Below are 18,612 nucleotides of genomic sequence, written 5' to 3'. Positions count from 1 at the left end.
TACCGATTCTAAAGCAAGTCAAAAACTGTAAAAATAGTCAGTCACCTCAATATATGAATTCGTTAAGAAAAACACCAAGAACCCCAGCACCACAACAAAGATGAAAACCACAACCACTGAATTTACTGCTGTGGCCAGTTTAAATCTAAGGGAACAGCAGCAAAATGAGGAGAATCTTCAAAACAAACACGTGATTTTAACATTAAATTGAAGTATTTTCTAGACCAGTGCCACTTAAAGGCATTTTCTGGAATGATCGCTCTTGAGCACTAGGGTGAGTGGGGAATTGAATTTTTAATTTTATTTAATTTTAATTATTTAAATATCTACATATAGCTATGGTATTGTACAGTGCAGGTTTAGACAGAAAAAAAAAAGTCAGCCCATCACGAAATGTTCCAAAATCTTTTGGACTGTAATAGGTAAAATGAAATCTGTACTGCAAAGTTACTACCAAAACACGATATATAACATCTGCATGATAGAAACTTTGTAACTTGTTTACAAATTGTAAGAAAGATTCATTTGAAACTTGAAAAACGCTACCTCTGTGACTGGAGCATTACGCCACTGAAGTGTAAAAGAAGGTACACGTCCTTTTGTCAGCCAAATAAACCCACCCCCGAATAATAACTTAAAAACACAAGACTGGGTACTGAATTTCCCAGGATGAGAGCAACCAAAATCATGAAGAACTCTTGTAACCCCAATTTGGCACACGTGATTACGTTTTTTAAATCCCACTTCCGGAAATATATATATATAGGACAACCTTCCATCCGCTGCGAGGCTGGCCAGAGCATTCCAGGTCCCACTTCTCTCCCCCACTTTTATTGAGACATAATTGACACATAGGTCCGTGGAAGTTTAAGGTGTACCCCTAACGACTTGACATACATAGAATGCCAAATTGACTACCACAGTAAGTTTAACATCCATGCCCTCATCCACTTACAAAAAAAATTTTTCTTGTGACGAAAACTTTCAGGATTTACTTTCTCAGCAGTTTCTAATATACCGTAGAGCAGCGTCAGATACAGTCAGTCACCTTGTTGGACATTACCAGCCGCGCTTCTAAATCCTGCACGCGCGCACCTGCCAGCCAGGCACACGCGCCCCCGAGCACCCTGCTCGCGCCTCGGATCCTGGCACACGCGCCCCGGAGCTCCCCGCTCGCGCCTCGGATCCCAGCACACGCGCCCCCGAACCCCCGCTGGCGCTTCGCATCCCGGCACACACGCCCCCAGCCCTGCACACGCGCCTCGGATCCCAGCACACGCGCCCCCGAACCCCCGCTGGCGCTTCGGATCCCGGCACACACGCCCCCAGCCCCGCACGCACGCCTCGGATCCCGGCACACGAGCTCTCGAGCCCCCCGCTCGCGCCTAGGATCCTAGCACACACGCCCCCAGCCCCGCACGCGCGCCTCGGATCCCGGCACACGCGCCCCCGAGTCCCCCGCTCGCGCTTCGGATCCCGGCACACACTCCTCCAGGCCCGCACGCGCGCCTGCATCCCGGCACACGCGCCCCCAGCTCCGCGCGCTGACCTCGGATCCCCACACCCGCGCATCCAACCCCGCACGCGCCCGAGCCCGCGCGGCGCCGCTCACCCTTCTCGCTGACGCTCTCGCTCTCTAGCTCCACGTCCTCGCAGCTCGTGTACTCCGGCGTGGACACGCCTTCCTCCTCCGAGCTGCTCACCGACATCTGGCGCCGCTTGCCGCCCCTCTTGGCGCGATGCGGCTTGGGCGGAGACGGCCGCACGGACTCGGACTGGTCGGAGCTGAGCGAGTCGTTGCGCAGCATGGTCTCCACCTTCTCGCGCTTGGCCTTGCGCACGAGGACGGCCGCGCCGGGGTCCAGGCGGCTCTGCTTCCGGAGCGGCTCCGGGGCCCTGGGCTCCGGGGCGTCGGCGGGGCCTGCGCCGGGCCGGGGCGCCGGCGGGCTGGGCTCGGCGAGCGGCTGGGCGCCCGGCGCCCGGGCCTCCGCGGTCCTCTCGGCCGAGTAGGCGCGCGGCGAGGCGGGAGGCGAGACCCGGGCGGCGTTGGGCGCGCGCGGGCCGGGCCTGCCCTCGGGCCCAGCTGCCGCCTCGGTGCGCGGCAGGGCCACGTCGCTGTGGCGCCGCTCGTGCCTGGCGCGGGACATCCGCGCGTGCATGCGCATCTGCTGCTCCTCGGGCGGCGGCTTGACCGGGTACCGCGCCAGGTTCGGGTCGCTGCGGTACCGGGTCTGGTACTCCTCCTCCTTCCTCTGCTTCTCGGCCTCCACCGCCGGGCCGTTCTCGCGTTTCTCTGGCACGTCGGGGTAGTCCTGGGACCGGCCTTTCTCGAGCCTTCGGCTTTCCCGCCTTTCCTTGCGCTCCCGTTCTTCCGTGGGCCCCTCCGCGGGCTGCCCAGAGGCCCTGGGCGCGCGTTTCCGCTCGCCCTTCGGCGCGCCTTTGCCATTCTGCTCGGCGACCCCTGGGGTCTTCTTCCTGTGATGCACAAAAGAACGTCCAGAAGGAGAGCAATGTGTAAAGCTCAAGGCGAAGACCAGACTCCAGAAGCATCCTTGGAAATAATTATTTATACTTCGATGTCTAATTAAAAAGCGAGGTGATAAAAGAACTACATCAAACCTGTATATCTGAGTAGCTTTCTAAATAAGGCTCCTTTGTCTCACAGCATATTCCGGGCCTTCACAACTGGCTTTCAGACTTTAAATTCTCTATAAATTAACTAGATCATTTTAAAAATCAACAAATTAATTCAGTAAATGAACAAGTTTTATGAACCTCTGCTTGTGAATCAAAGACTTTAAAATGTTCTCGATAAAAATAATATAGGTAATAATCGAGGAGTAAACGGTAATACGTACATATCAGTTCAAAACGATATATATATATATTTATATATACCTGATATATATTTGGGCAAAATGTATTAACAATCTCTTATTATAACTGAAACTTTTAAAGAAACGTGAATCCAAGTGTGTCCATTTCAGGAATCAACTCCAATAGCACTTCCTCAATAGTAGAACGAAAGTACTTTTTATGAGGTTATGTGCACCCCACCACTTTTTAGGGAGACGGTTAGGAAGAATAAATGGCTGAACCTTAGCCTTCATTTTACCTTCCCCAGGCAAATATAATAGAAATCTTGAAATTTTTGAAATAATTTTTACTTTTTCCTCCCTCTCCCCATCCCTGGCCTTCTCCCTCATTTCAGAAAACAGTCCAAAATGTATAGCACAGGGAACTGTATTCAACAACCTGTGATAAACTCTAATGGAAAAGAATATGAAAAAAGAAACCCGTTTTGTGTCCTACTTTTCTCTCCATCCTCTGGGAGGCAGTGGCAAAGATAAAGTAACGGAAGAGGGTTTGGCATTCTGAATATTTAAGCTATACTGTTTAAGATACCCCTTCTAGCCCTTCTGTACACTGGAGTCCATCTGATTCGGGAAAGTCCCAGCATCGACCCCAGAAGTTACAAAAAGGGGATACCTCAGGTAAGCATTCAGGCACTGTATGCTGTACTATGCAACTAAAATGGGGGCAACCAAGGCTCTTTTTGGAATCCCGAGGTCCATAGAGAGGGCTTTCCAGAGAGAACATTGTTTGATTGGAAGTCCAAAAGCAGAATTCATGAAGAAAATTTGAGAATAATATACAAGATGGGAAAAAGTAGGGCAGTTTCTGCTGTGGTTTTTCCAAAGTAGTAGTTGCTGAGCTGTGGGGTCAGTTTGAGGAGGGTCTGGTGACGATGGAAAGAAAGGGCAAAGGGTTTCCAGTGGCTCAAAATAGCAAAATAGAAGCATGGCCGATGCTGCTTGAGGCATTTAGATCGCTCGGCCCTTTGAAGTGGAAGGGGTTTTCAGGGAGGGAGGAATTGCAAAGGTGGTATTGCCTTTTTCCAGTGTAAGGGGTCTACTATGAATACAATCCGTCATTATCAAATAGAGTTTTCGTAAGAGTGACGAATGCACTGCAAACTTTTAGTAGCTCATTAAGGCAGAGCTGTGCTTGCTGGAAGTTTCTATTGAGTCAGTTTACTTTTTTTTTTTTTTTTTTCTGAAATGCTGATAAATGACACTTACCTTGCAGAGTTTGTGTGAGGATTAAAGGAGACACCATCTGTGAAAATGCTTTATGAAAGGATAGAGTATTATGCAAATGGGACTTCTCCAGTCTCTCTGATTCTTTGCTTCACTGAATAGGCCTTTTCTCACCTCTACCTTAATTGTTCCATTCCCACTAGCTCCTGATGAGTGTACAAAGTAGGACCACGAGTTCTTCAGTAGTTTAAACAGACGGCCATTCCTTCTGTCTTCCTTCTCTCTCTGAAGCAGGCCAACCCTGACTGGTACCCGGCTCTCCTTGCCTTTTCCTCCAGCCCCACGTCCTCATTGTTGTCTTAAGTATTTATATAATCAGAAAGGCTATTTGCCCTTATCAGTCTTTTTCAGCTTTCATCAGAAAGCCTCTTCCTGGCCCTTACTCTTAAATTCTTTGTAGTTTTTCACCCTCTATCTGAAACAGGACTCATATTTTCCCTTTAGAGATTTTACAGCGCCCAATTCTTCCTCTTGTTTAAAAGAGATCATTGTTTCTGAGCCATCCTGAACTGCCCCTTCGATATCTTCATCTCCCCTTAACTCAGCAGTTTCTCACCAGTCCTGCCATCACTGAAGTGGCTCTTGTAGTCTTCCTGTCATGGCCTTTCCTGTTCCGTCTGCCCACCACACGTTCCTGGCTGTCCTATAAACCTGAATTCATAAGACACTTCTCTTTCCTGTGGCTCCCAAAGGACTCGTGTTTGTATTTTCTAGCTCTGATCACATCACCTTTCTGGGCCAGTTCACTGCCCGGGGCTCTGTCTTCTCTCGGAGATGGTGTGGTCTCTTCCCCAGGATCTGTGAGAAAAGGGACCCTGTACAAAGCATCTTTATGCCCTCTGGTTCCTGGCGGTGTTCAGTGATGGTAAACACACGGCGGCTACTGGCTGCATTCACTGGAGGCCACCCAAGGGCCAGCTGCTGAGCACACGTGCTCATTCAACCACTGCAAGGTGCCTGTGACCCCTCGTGGCAGAGCCAGGCCTGGAATCCAGACCTGTTCAGCTCTGAAGTCTTTGATCTTACTGTGTGGGTTTTGTTTGAAAAAGATAGCAGAAGCCTTCCGTGGATCCTACCCTCCCACCCAGTGGAATAAATAAGGGTCACACAGACAAAAAGCAGCCACGCCTAGTGATAACCGTCTGGTCCCCCAAACTCACAGCCTCGGGAAGAAAAGGGCCACGTCCTCCTTGTCAGCACTGTTGCCTAGTGCACGGCATCCTGTCTGGTCACAAATCCATGGTTTTTTTTTTTTTTTTTCTTTTTGCGATACGTGGGCCTCTCACTATTGTGGCCTCTCTCCCGTTGCGGAGCACAGGCTCCGGACGCGCGGGCTCAGCAGCCATGACTCACGGGCCCAGCCGCTCCGCGGCATGTGGGATCTTCCTGGACTGGGGCATGAACCCGCGTCCCCTGCATCGGCAGGCGGACTCTCAACCACTGCGCCACCAGGGAGGCCCAAATCCACTGTTTTGAATGAATGACTCAATCGACAAATTGAAATAATCTGATCATGTTAGCCCAGGCTTACAATCCTCTGAGGCTTTCCATTATTTCTAAGATAAAGTCTATGAAATTTAACCTGGCTAAAAGGCCCAATGTGACCTAGGCACTCAGACCCTACCAGTCACCTCTTCTCCACTCGCTCCCCTTCTCTGCTACTCACCCCCGAGCCCATAGCATCTTTTGGGTTGTCCCACCGGCCTTGTTCCTTCCGGCCAGGTGCCAGCGCCCTTACCTGGAGCACCCATCCCGCCCTTCACCTGGCTCATCCCTAGTCACCTTCAAAGCTCAGCGTAAAAGAAATGTCCTCTAGGAAGGCTTTGCTGACGCACCCACACACCCTCCAGTGGGTCAGTCCCCCATCCTCTTGTCTCAGAGCACACTTTCAACTACAGGACTCACTCAAACAGTAAATAAATGGTCCAAGAGCTGTTCTCAGTTCAGGGTTGGAAGTTAGTAGTGCAGGTGGGTGACTGAGTCAGATGACTTGTTTACATCCGTGCATGAAAGACAAGCTTCTCGGCAAAGGTCTCCTAAGGAAGGATACATTCTAGACAGAGACAGCCCAGGCCCAGTGTCGCCTTCCTCATGGGCCTGAGAAGTACCCCTTCCACATAGCCTAGCAGTTAAATTCTTGAAGATGGCTTTGCTCTCCATCTAAGACTTTGCCTTTTGCTTAAGAGTTGATGACCTCTTACCTGTCTCTGGGAGGCTCACTTCTAGACCTGAAAGAAGCCTGCTTCTGCTCAGGCCTCCCGGCTTGCTGCGAGGGCTCAGCCCCCTTTCTCCTGTCGGGCGGCACGCTGTGGGGAACCTGGTCCTGGGGAGAGGCAGTGGCTGTGCTCAGGGGGGTCTGAGACCTAGATCGCTCCTGCAGCCGGGATTTCTTTTCTCTCGGGGCCTCAGAACCAGCGCCTGTAGCTGTATCGCTGAGGGTTCCATCCTGACTTGCCTGCTGAGGGCCGCTTCCGAAGAACCACGCCCCTGATTTGGTTAAGATTTCTTGTTGCTTTCGACACAAATTGCATACCCACATCACCTATTTGAAGAAGAGAGAACGATATAAATTCTTTGCACTATTTGGAAATTATTTATTTTCATCACACTAAAATATCCCTTAAGGAAGAAAGAATGGTTGTCATCTTTATATTTATCCTTGTACATTTCTCATGAAAATGATCTTTGTACAAATCACCGTCAAGTATATGAATGCCTGAACCGAGATGCATCTGAAATCATAGACTTCTGGTAACCAGGATAGAGTTTTGCTTGGCATTTCTAACACTATGATTCTGAGTTGCATATTACCATGTATCCATCACATTTTGAATGACTGTCTTTGAAGTTTCATTTAAAATAGCTTAGTAAAAATGGTCTGAGCAGGGTAGTCGATTGATTAGAAAAATGTTGTAGGGCACCATAGAATTAATATTTATGTACATAAACCTCAGTGTGTCATAGGATTTAGAAGGATCTACTCAAAAACCATCCATTATTAAAATCAATATGACAAGATATTTACGTGGAACAAACAATGAAAGGTAGGCACAAAAGAAAAGTTCAGGCTGTATATTCTCTCTAGTTTACCAGCAATCAACTAACCTCAGCTAGAAGAGCTCTTTCGGAGCCATCATTTGGAAACACATCTGCTGATAAATTATAAGATGTTATCGCCACTTAAAATAAATCTGTATAGCTGCTCTCCTCGTGATGACACTTACAACGAATGTAATAATGGCGCCAATGATGGTAACAGAAGTAATGAATAATACAATAATAACAGCAACGCCCGCCTCAGTGACTTTTCTTGGATCGCACTTCAGTTTTTCCTTTGCATTTCAGAAACAGCACCTCCGGGAAAGGCTGATTACCAAACTCTAGGTTCTCATTTTCACTAATACTGACTCAGTCAACAATTGTACAAACATATCACGTAAGGATGAATAAATCCTCGAAACATTAAGTGAGAAACAATATAAAAGAGGAAAAGAAGAAGCATTGTTTAGTTGGCAAAAAGAAGAAAATGTACTACTGAAAACATTCAGATGGATACAAAGAAAACTATCACTTGTTATTGTTTACAAGACAAAATAAAAGCTAAAGTGAGAATAAGAAAAAGACAGAGAAAATATATTTTTAAAAAGGAAAATATTGCAGATGAACTGTTAAGAATTGCTCCCTTCCAAGCAAGAAAATTCAAATGAATTTTGAAAACTAAGACCAGCAGAGAGATTTGCTATAAAATGTTGAAGATTGATTATGCTTAACTCATTCCTCTACACTTTCTCGGGTTATGAAATGAAGACAACTCGGTCCACAAAAGCAGTTACTTATAGCATCTGCACAATGTATTAGATCACAGACTTCCCATTTAACGAGATGAACAATGCATAGTATACGCCTGTATCAGAATACAGGATCTATGGAATGGAACTTCAATTTAACATGCTTGCCAAATATGGCTATACTGTGCACAATGTATTAATACCACCATCTCTTAGATATCATTAATAAGGTCCCTCAGAAGTCCTGATTGATTGAGAGTGGACGTATCAAAGATGGCGATACCTTAGGACCAGAACTTCCATCAACAGTGACACTGAGTCTCCTCCGCCCAGACCCTGGATGGGGACAGGTGATGTGCTTCCTCTTTGGCTGCCTCTTTGGTTGACAAGACAGTGATGCGGAGGTCTGAATTCATGGAGTTCAAGGAGATTGGTATGAAACTTTGACTATTTTACAGAAACGAAGTACACATTAAATTTTTATTTATTACACTAATAATAAGCAAAATACTACTCTTTATCAAATTAGGTCCTTTTCTACAAAAATATTAAAATGTATTTAGGATAAATATGAATTTCCTTCAAAACCATACAGAACACAACAAAATTTACAATTATTACAAAAGTTTCAAAATGGAATTAAGCTGAATAAAGAGGCAGAAAAAAGAAGAAAATATGCACTTCTGCATATTTTCTAGAAAGTTGTTATCACAATCTTAGCTTGAGTGTTTCACATTTTTAAGTGCTATAAAAATGGATCAATAGAAGGTAATTGCCAGATTTGTGCAGATTCCATGTTTTGAATATTTTACAAGTTTTGAATATGTGCTGCAGGATTGATAAAAGCAAACAAAATATAGTTATTTTTTATTTTAATAAGTTAAAATTACAATTAAATTGTAATTAAATTAAATTTTAGTTAAATTTTACAATTCACTTAATTTCATTTTTAATTTATTCAAAAGGTTATAATTAGTAGTTAAGAAGAAGCAGCTGTTTTGATTAATGCATTTAATATTATTCATTCTTTTAAACCTGTGATATTTCCTTAATTTTTGTAGAGTTTTAACACTTAGGAAAACTATTGTTTAATTCCAAATTTTCCTATGTATTACCTTTTTGTGCACCATAATATTTTTAGATTTGTATTTAAAAATTGTAAGTGTGGTCAACCTATCTGCCAATTTGAAAGCAAAATTAACTGTAAAAAAGTTAAAATATTTTTATTGAAATACTACCTCCCAATATCCATTATTAGTTATATAAATTAGTCTTGCCACAGAGTTTGCAAATGAAAAAGAAATTGCTTATATGAGATGTAAAAAAATATGAGATTACAATAGAATATTAGTCATACCTTTCAACACATTTTGTATCAAACATTGCAGACATGTATAAAAATGAGCTAATTCGTTGCTGAGAAGCAACACAGTTATGTGTGTGAGATAGGTTTCCACTGTCTCATAGTAGATGAGATAGTGGAAAATAGTTGATGACAGAGGAGATGAAAATGAATGAGTTCTCTTTGGTGCTTGTTATGATGTGTGTGTGTGTGTCTGTTTGAGTGTGTGTCTGTGTGTGTATGTCTGTGTGTGTGTGTGTGTGTGTTTCTCCTAGTCTTTTGTTATTGTTACTTCATAGGTTTAATTTTTCCTTTTGGAATTTTATTAAATACATAATATGGATTTATGAAATATAAAATATGATATAAATTGCTTCTTTTTAAAAAGTAAAGCACCCCAATCCCACTGTTCCACTATTAATATTTCAGTTTAGTTTTTCTATACAAATTTAAAACAAATTCCACTGTAACTTGGCATTCTATTTACTCACTTAATATTACAGCATAAATATTTCTATGGATTCTAAATGTTTCTAAAACATTTTAATATTACAAAATATTCTATAGACACTGTATACCATTAGTCTAACCCTTAAACTGCTTACATTCTTTCACATTAATACAGAACTCTGCAGTAAAAAAGTGTTGATCAAACTGTTTTCCTATTTAAAGTCATTTATTTTTTAGAATGTATCAGAAAAATCAAATTACTGGGTAAAATTTTAGAGTGCTTTTAAGGTTCTTCTGCTATAAGCACTATACAATAGTTTAGGATTCTTTGTCTATTTTGCAAAATAGCCTCCCAAATGGGTTTTGCCAAATTGTAACCAAAAACCTGACAATATCAGCTGTGGAATTTAAGGTCTGATGATTTAATAATGCCCCAGACCGTGTACTCTCACTCTCATCAGTGTTTCAGATTTAAGATAATATAATGAGATCTCACCTAAATAATCACCAAAAGGCATCTAACAAAGTCATAACTGTCCATTCAAAAACACCTCCACATAAGCACATACAAGCACACCCTGAGAAGTCCCAATCAACCTTTCTAATTCCTTGTTTTTGTCTTTGTGCCTTTTTTCCCCTATGGATAGTTAATAAATCATTTAAAAAAACAAACAAACAAAAACCTAGAACATTAAAGAGAAAGGCCAAGATAAATGTAAAGGAGAACTGACTTTGGAAAAGTAAGAGATAATTCCAAGAATAGAAAAGAAAACTTAAAATGGTGTCTAATTAGTGTTCAGATACCAGAACAAAAAGAGCTCTTGAAAAACAATACTAAGATTGTCAACAACAAAAAACGAATTTCAAAGAAGGAGTTTATTAAAAAGTCAAGAGATAAAAAAATATGAGACAAATTCCAGCTAGTTCCAAAAAGAGAGAACAGAACATAGCAGAGAATGAATTTTGCAAAAATAATAGGAGGCAAATTCCCAGAGTGGAAAAAGTCACTGCATTTTAACAAAAAGAATGGAAAAAGAAACCACAAAGAGACAACATTGCTATAAAATTTCAATACACCAAAGATAAAGAGAAGATCCTAAAAGCTTCCAGAAAGAAAAAGTCAGATCCCTTTCAAATAGAATAGATCAGATTTCTCATCAGCAATATTGAATGTTTGAAGACAGGGAGAAATACCTTCAATGTTCTTGGGGAAAACATTGGAGCCTGCAATTCTATAGATAAGCAATTCATCAAGCAAGTGTAAAAGCAGTAAGCAGTATTTTCAGCATTTGGAAGAACTTGGAAAATTTACCACTCACACAGCCTTCCTTAGCAAAACAAAGTCTTCCAAGAAAGAGGAGGAAATGGGATCTAAGAGCAAATGGTCATTTGCAGAAAGAGCAGTTAGGGAAGTCCCAGCGTGAACAGCCCCTTCTGGAAGCTTAAAAAGAATCTTGGAGCAATAGTGCTTTGTGACCACCTAGAGGGGTGGGATAGGGAGGGTGGGAGGGAGACGCAAGAGGGAGGAGATATGGGGATGTATGTATATGTATAGCTGATTCACTTTGTTATAAAGCAGAAACTAACACACCATTGTAAAGCAATTACACTCCAATAATGATGTTAACAACAACAACAAAAAAAGAAACTTGGAGCAAGAGGATGAGGCTCCTGGAATGAGGATTTCAAGAGTGAGAATAAAATATCTGAGAAAACAACAGCAACAGCAACAAAGGACCTCATGGAATGCACAGTGTAGTTTACATAAAGAAACTTAGCTGGCTAAAAGAAGAACCCATTTGCATCTGAAGGTAGGAACATTCTCCACCAAGTGGAACAATGTATTGGCCCCCTAGAATATCATGCATAATCTAAGCCCACCACTCAGCTCTATGGTGGATAAGAACTGTATTATTTCAAGTTGCAGATGTGCCTGGTGGAGGAAATGAACTAATGATTAGGTGGAAGGACAGAGGGGTGTCTAAATGAACCTTATCCTTCTCTGTCACAGCAAGAGTATACGGCTGGGAGCAGCGTTTACTAGCCCTGAACTTAGATGCTCGATTGTACTTTGTCTCTCATGAATAAACTTGCAGTTGGGAAAGAATATACTTGCAGAGGATTCTTATTTTTGATATTGATATAATGCTTTCTTCTCTGTATTTCATTTTTATCCACATATACATAGTTACATAGACAGGTATATGCAGTTTGATGTCTAGTGGTATATTTACCTTTCAACTATACTCATAATATATGATTAAAAGTAGAATGGCATACCATGATCATTAACTGCCATTTATTGATAATTTTATCACTTCTGTTCATTTCCATGTTACTAATGAGAATGAACGTTTTTCTCAGTGTTTTCCAGATGTTCATTAAGATATTGACTGCCCCAGCCTTTTGTGTCTTTATCAATTGAATTAATACTATTTTCCTACTCATTTTAATTGATTTAACTCTTTGAGAGAAAGAGTTTTCATATTGTTACTTGTCATTTCAATTATCTTTCTCTTTGTCAATAAAATGGTTTTTCATTTTATACAGTCTAATCTATTGTGCTCTTCCTTGGCAATTCTTCTGTTGTACTTTAGCCCAGAAAACGCTTTGATAAATATTCGCTTTTATTTTTATTGACTAAATACGGTTGAACATTTTACAATTTACTCCTTGGTCCCTCAGAATTTACTCTGATGTGTGACAAGAGATAGGGATCTAAAGTGGGTGTTTTTTTCCGTCATAGCTAACTACCTTAACATGATTTACTGGATAATCCTTCATCACACGACCAACCTTCAAAGAAGACTATGTGTCTAGAGTTAAACAGCGCAGGTTCGAATCTCAGACACACCACTTCTTTGCTATTTACTCAGGTCCCCTCCCTAACACAGTGCCTCATCAGTAAACTGAGGATCTAATAGCTCCTAACTCACTGAGATGTTTGGGGCATTAATGACATAATTTATCTGAATCGCTCAGCACAGATCCTGACAGATAGTAAGCGCTTATGAGGCACTAATAACATGATAATGCCTAATTATTACTAATAATTACCATCATCATTACTTTACTAATCATACATATAAAATCTTTTAGGGGATTTCAACTGCATACAAAGCCAGCAAGATAAATTTTGTTCCTACAGAGATACAGACGTATAAATGCAAACGTAATTCAACCACATCAGCTGCATTACATTATACAGTTCCTACACCTTGAGATGCTTTCACACAGGCTGTCTGATGATGTGTCTCTCATTGCTCTTGTCTGTGTAAAAGTCAAACATTTTTCTTATCTTGATTCTGTGTAGGTCACAGCATGTCACCGAACACTCAACATGATGAAAAGAGCAGAACTGGGGAAGTCACACCATCTCTCTATGTTTCAGTTTACTCATTTGTAAAATAGGGAAAGTAATAGTACTGATGATGTCACAGCCTCTGTCAGGATTAAGTGAGTGAGACAATATATGCAACCGTGTTTAGCACACAGAAAGCACTCAGTACATATACAAAAACTCCCTGAAGACGTGTCTTCAATTAAATTAAATTATTCTTTATTTTCTGTATAAAGTGCCATACTCTGCACATATTTCTGATTTAAACAAATATTTCTGTTATGTGCTAGGCATTGTGCTAGGCTCTGGGGATATATCAGTGAACAAAATGACAAAAATCTTGCCTGTGGAGTTTATATTCCAGTGAAGAAAACAGACAAAAAGAAAACAAAATAGTAAACATACGAGGCATGCTGGATAGTGAGAAGTGCTGTAGAAAAAATAAGAACAGGCATTCTGTGTGGCAGTGAGTGGGGTTGACCTTCAAAATGGCTGGTCGGGGAATATTTCACTGAGAGAGAGTATCTGAGTATGTCAGGCTGTAAGAACAGCAAATGAAGAAGATTTTGAACAGGGGTACGCCTGCTGGTTTCAAGGAACAGCTGGGGCCGAGGCAGTGAAGGTGGTCCGGTGTGGTGGGTTCACAAAGCAACAGGGGTCAGACTGAGTAGGTCTTCGTGAGTCACAGCAAAGACTTTGACTTTCACGATGAGAGTGATGGAAGCTCTTGGAAGGTTTTGAGCAGAGAAACGACCTAACATGTTTTATGCTTTAATTGGATCCTTCTAGCCACTGTGTTGAGAATTAAATGCAGGAGCTCAGTTGCAGAATCTTTTTTTTTTTTTTTTTTTTTTGCGGTGCGCGGGCCTCACTGTTGTGGCCTCTACCGTTGCGGAGCACAGGCTCCAGACGCGCAGGCTCAGCGGCCATGGCTCACGGGTACAGCCGCTCCACGGCATGTGGGATCTTCCCGGACCGGGGCACGAACCTGTGTGCCCTGCATCGGCAGGCGGACTCTCAACCACTGCGCCACCAGGGAAGCCCTGCAGAATCTTTTTGAATTGAATTCTAATACTGCTCTTTTTACTCTCTTTAGGCTCATCTTTGTCAGATATGTTTCCTAACCCCTTTAGTTTATCTTTTTGTGTCATTTTGTTGGCATTGCATCTCTTCATATACAGCACAGGACCGAGTTGTATTTATTTATCTAGTCTTTGTGTTTCAGTAGCATCCAAACATGCACTATCCTTATTTTCTATGTCCTGACTCATATTTTTTCTGGCATTCAGTAACTTTATTGACATTTAATAAATTGTGGTAATTATTATTGTTGTAACCTTAATTTAAGGAGCAGAAACTTATCTGTTGTTTGCAAGGAAAGTATCAAGGTACTATGTGTGAGAATTCACAAGTTCAAATTTATCGTTTCTAGTGACAGAAAGTGTATAAAGTCTCATAAAATATTCTACTGTGAGTAAAATGACTCCTATTTTAGATATTACCTGGTCAATAGATAGCTGGTATTATGGAAATTCACAGGTAATATTAAAGTACTTTTTATTGGTTTATAACACTATATAAGTTTTGTGTGTACAGTATTATATTTTGACTTCTGTATACATGACTGCATGCTCACCACCAAGGATTTAGTGTCCATGTGTAGCCATAGAATTGACCCCCTAACCCCCTTTCCCTCTGGTAACCAATACTTGTTCTCTCTACCTTTGGGCTTCCTTTTGTTTGGTTTGTTCATTTATTTTGTTTGTTTCTTCGATTTATATTGCACTTGTGAGTGAAATCATGTTATTTGTCTTTCTTCATCTGACTTATTTCACTTAGTATAATGCCTTCAAGGTCAATCCGTGTAGTCATGAATGGCAAAATTTCATCTTTTTAAATGAATGAGTAATATTCTATTCTATATACACAAAACACATCTCCTTTATACATTCTTCTGTTGACAGGCACTTAGATTTTTTCCATATCTTGACTATTGTAAATAATGCTATGATGAACATAAGGGTGCCTGTATTTTTTTCAAATTAGTGTTTTGTTTTGTTTTGTAATCTTTGAATAAATGCTCAGAAGTGGAATAGCTGGATCATGTAGTAGTTCCAGTCTTAATTTTGGGGGGAACCTCTATACAGTTCTCCACAGTGGCTGCACCAATTTACGTTCTCACCAGCAATGCATGAGGGTTCCCTTTTCTCCACATCCTTTGATTTCTTTTTTGACCCAATAGTTGTTCAGTAGCATGTTGTTCAGTTTGCACATTTCTGTGATTTTCCATCTTTCTTCTTGTAGTTGATCTCTAGTTTCATAACTTTGTGATAAGAAAAGATTCTGGATATAATTTCAATCTTCTTAAATTTATTGGGACTTGTTTTGTGTCCCAAAATGTGCTCTATCCTTAAGAATGTTCCATGTGTGCATGAAAGGAATATGTATTCTGTTGCATTTGGATGGAATGTTCTGTACAAATCTATGAAGTTCATCCTGTCTAATGTTTCATTTTAGGCCTCTGTCTCCTTGTTAACTGTCTATCTGGATGATCTATCCATTGAGGTAATGGTGATCCTATACTAGGTGCATATATACTAATCACAGTTATGTCTTCTTGATGAAATGTCCCCTTTATCCTTATGTAATGTCCATCTTTGTCTCTAGTTACATTTTTTTGGCTTGAACACTGTCTTCTCTGGTATAAGTATGTCTACCTCCACTTTCTTTTGGCTGCCATTTGCTTAGCATATCATCTTTCATCCATTCTCTTTGAGCTTATGTTTGTCTTTAGAGCTATAGTTCAATCTTGTTTTTTAATCCATCCAGCCACTCTGTGTCTTCTGACTGGTGAATTCAATCCATTTATATTTAGGGTGATTATGAAATGAGAACTTAGTATTGCCATTTTATTTTTTCCTTTCTGTTTGCTCTATATCTCCATTGATTCTTTTTCCTTCTGTTTTTGTCTGCCATTTTAATTTGGTGATTTTCTATGATTTTTTTTCAGTTTCCCCTTTTTTAGTGTTTTCTCGCTCTGCTCTGGATTTATGTTTTGTGGTTGCCATGAGATTTCTATAAAACATCTCATAGATAAAGTCGTCCTTTTTCTACTGATAGCATTCATTTTCATTTGCCTATATGGAGCTTAACCTTTTTTTCTTCCCCTTTTATGTTTTTGTTGTCTCAAAGTATCCTATTTTATGTTGTAAGTTTGTTACCAAATTGAAGTAGCTATAATTATATTTAACGCTTTTTTCCCTTTAACCTTTACACTATAATCAATTGCTTAACAACATATTCTGATATAGAGTTGTAATTTTCTGCTTTTGTCTGTCGATTTATCACCTTACTAAAAGTTTTGTATACTTCTGCTTTTTCCTTTCAGGTAGAAGAGCTCCTTCCAGCATCTCTTGTAAGGCACATCTAGTGGTGATGACCTCCCTCAGCTTTTGTTTGTCTGGGAAAGCCATTACTTCTCCTTCATAAGGGTACCTTTATGAAGGGTAACTTTTCTGGATAGAGTATTCTTGGCTGACAGTTTTTATCTTTCAGTATTTTGAGAATGTCATTCCACTCTGTCTTGGCCTATAGAGTTTCTGCTGAGAAATCTGCTGTAGCCTAAGGGCAGGTTTCTTTGTAGGTGATGATCATTTTTTCCCTGGCTGTTTTAAAATTCTTTCTTTGTCATTGACTTTCAATAGTTTTAATATAATGTGCCTTGGAAAAGGTCTTTTTGTATTGAGATAATTAGTTGTTCTCTTAGATTCATGGACTTGTATATCCAGTTGCTTCCCCCAGGTTTGGGAAGTTCTTAGCTACTATTTCTTTAAGTAAACTCTCTGCTCCTGTCTTTCTTTATTCTCCTTCTGGGATACCCATTATCCTAATGTTGCACTTCCTAATAGAGTTGGATAGTCTTGCAGAATTTCTCCTTTTTTAAAAATCTTAATTCTCTTTCCTCTTCTACAGGTATCATTTCTAGATTTCAATCTTTGAGCTCACTAATTCTTCCATCTGGTCTGCTCTATTTCCAATGCCTTTAATGCATTCTTTATCTCCTTTATTGAGGTCTTCAGCTCCCAAATTTCTGTTTCGTCCTTTTTTAGAGTTTCAATCTCTTTGGTAAAGTATTCTTTCTGTTTGTGAATTTTATCCCTAAACCCATGGAGCTGCCTAAGTTCTTGCTCTTCTGCATTTCTTCCTCCAATGGGCTCCATGAGAGATCACAACTCCCTTAACAAAATATTTTTGAAGCTTATACAATAAATGGGCATTTGTTTAATAACTTATACTCATGCCTCCTAGATTAACACAGTATTTGCATTATAAAACATGCAAAACATAAATTTAAATGAATGAGATAAAATATAATAGAATTTGAATTTTATATTGTACCCAAATAAAATTAGAAAACACTAACAAAAATTCTGGGAATAGCCTAATTTTGGAAATTAAGCAACACGTATATAAATATGTGAAGGTCAAAGAATAAATCACAAGAGAAATTAAAATGTGGTTTTTGATCTGAATGATAATAAAATACAACTTATTAAAATTTCTGAGATGTGGCTAAAGTACTTTTTAGAAAATTATAGCTTTAAACACTCTATTCCAAAAGAAACAATTATAAAATCAATGATCTAAGTTTTCACATTAAAACAGACAAAATTAATAAAATTAATTAACAAGAATAATGAAATATAGAATAAAGAAGAGAACAATAGAGATTAAAGTGGAAATCAGTTAAATATAAAATTTAAAAATCAATAAAACCCAGATAAGATCAATGAAATCAGAAACTGGGTTATGATACCTCTTATACATGGAATCTTTAAAAAAATGATACAAATGAACTTATTCACAAAACAGAAACAGACTCACAGACTTAGAGAATGAACTTATAGTTACCAGGGGGGAAGAGTGGGGGCAAGGGATAGAGTAGGAGTTTGGGGTTAACATGTACACACTGCTATATTTAAAACAGATAGCCAACAAGGACCTACTGTATAGCACTGGGAACTCTGCTTAATATTCTGTAATAATCTAAATGGGAAAGGAATTTGAAAAATAGTAAAAAAAAATTTTTAAATAAATTTTAAAATTAAATTAAATTTAATTAAAAAGGAAAGCTGTAACATTCATTTCAGGGATCAGCTTCTATTTCAAATGTGCCTAAATGGAGAGTTATACATTTAAAATGTGGACTATTTTCGTGTAAGGGAAACAAAATAAATTGCACTGAGACCCACTTAAACATTAAAAAAAAAAAAGAAACTGGCTCTTTGGAGGGAGTAATAAAATTGATGAACATCCCACTTGACTGATTAAGAAAAATAACAGAAAATAGAATTACCAAAAGAGGGGACAGCACCACAGATCCTAGACTCATTAAAAAGATAAATAAGGGAATATTATGAACAACTTTATGCCAATAAATTAATTAACATGGATTAGAGAAATTCCATTAAAATTCAAACTACCAAAACTGACACGGGAAGAAATAGGAAACATCAATTGCCCCATAACTAATAAAGAGGTTGTATTCATACTTAAAAGACAATGTACAATGAAAATGTCAAAGCCAGATAT

The 18,612-nt window shown here is 40.0% G+C and overlaps 1 protein-coding gene across 1 annotated transcript in view; it reads right to left on the bottom strand.

Annotated features, from left to right (window-relative positions):
- The window catches only part of RIMS1 (regulating synaptic membrane exocytosis 1), a 479,788-nt gene that overhangs the window by 219,574 nt on the left and 241,602 nt on the right, over positions 1-18,612 (bottom strand). The window contains exons 5-6 of the mRNA XM_019929180.3: positions 6,302-6,642; positions 1,613-2,475 (exon numbers count right to left, since the gene is read on the bottom strand). Of these exons, the coding sequence (XP_019784739.1) occupies positions 1,613-2,475; positions 6,302-6,642 (1,204 nt within the window). The remainder of the gene's footprint in view (positions 1-1,612; positions 2,476-6,301; positions 6,643-18,612) is intronic.

Source organism: Tursiops truncatus, chromosome 12, assembly GCF_011762595.2.
Source record: "Tursiops truncatus isolate mTurTru1 chromosome 12, mTurTru1.mat.Y, whole genome shotgun sequence".
NCBI lineage: Eukaryota > Metazoa > Chordata > Mammalia > Artiodactyla > Delphinidae > Tursiops > Tursiops truncatus.
Note: the sequence above shows the minus strand (reverse complement) of the source record. Positions and strands in the feature narration are given on the sequence as shown.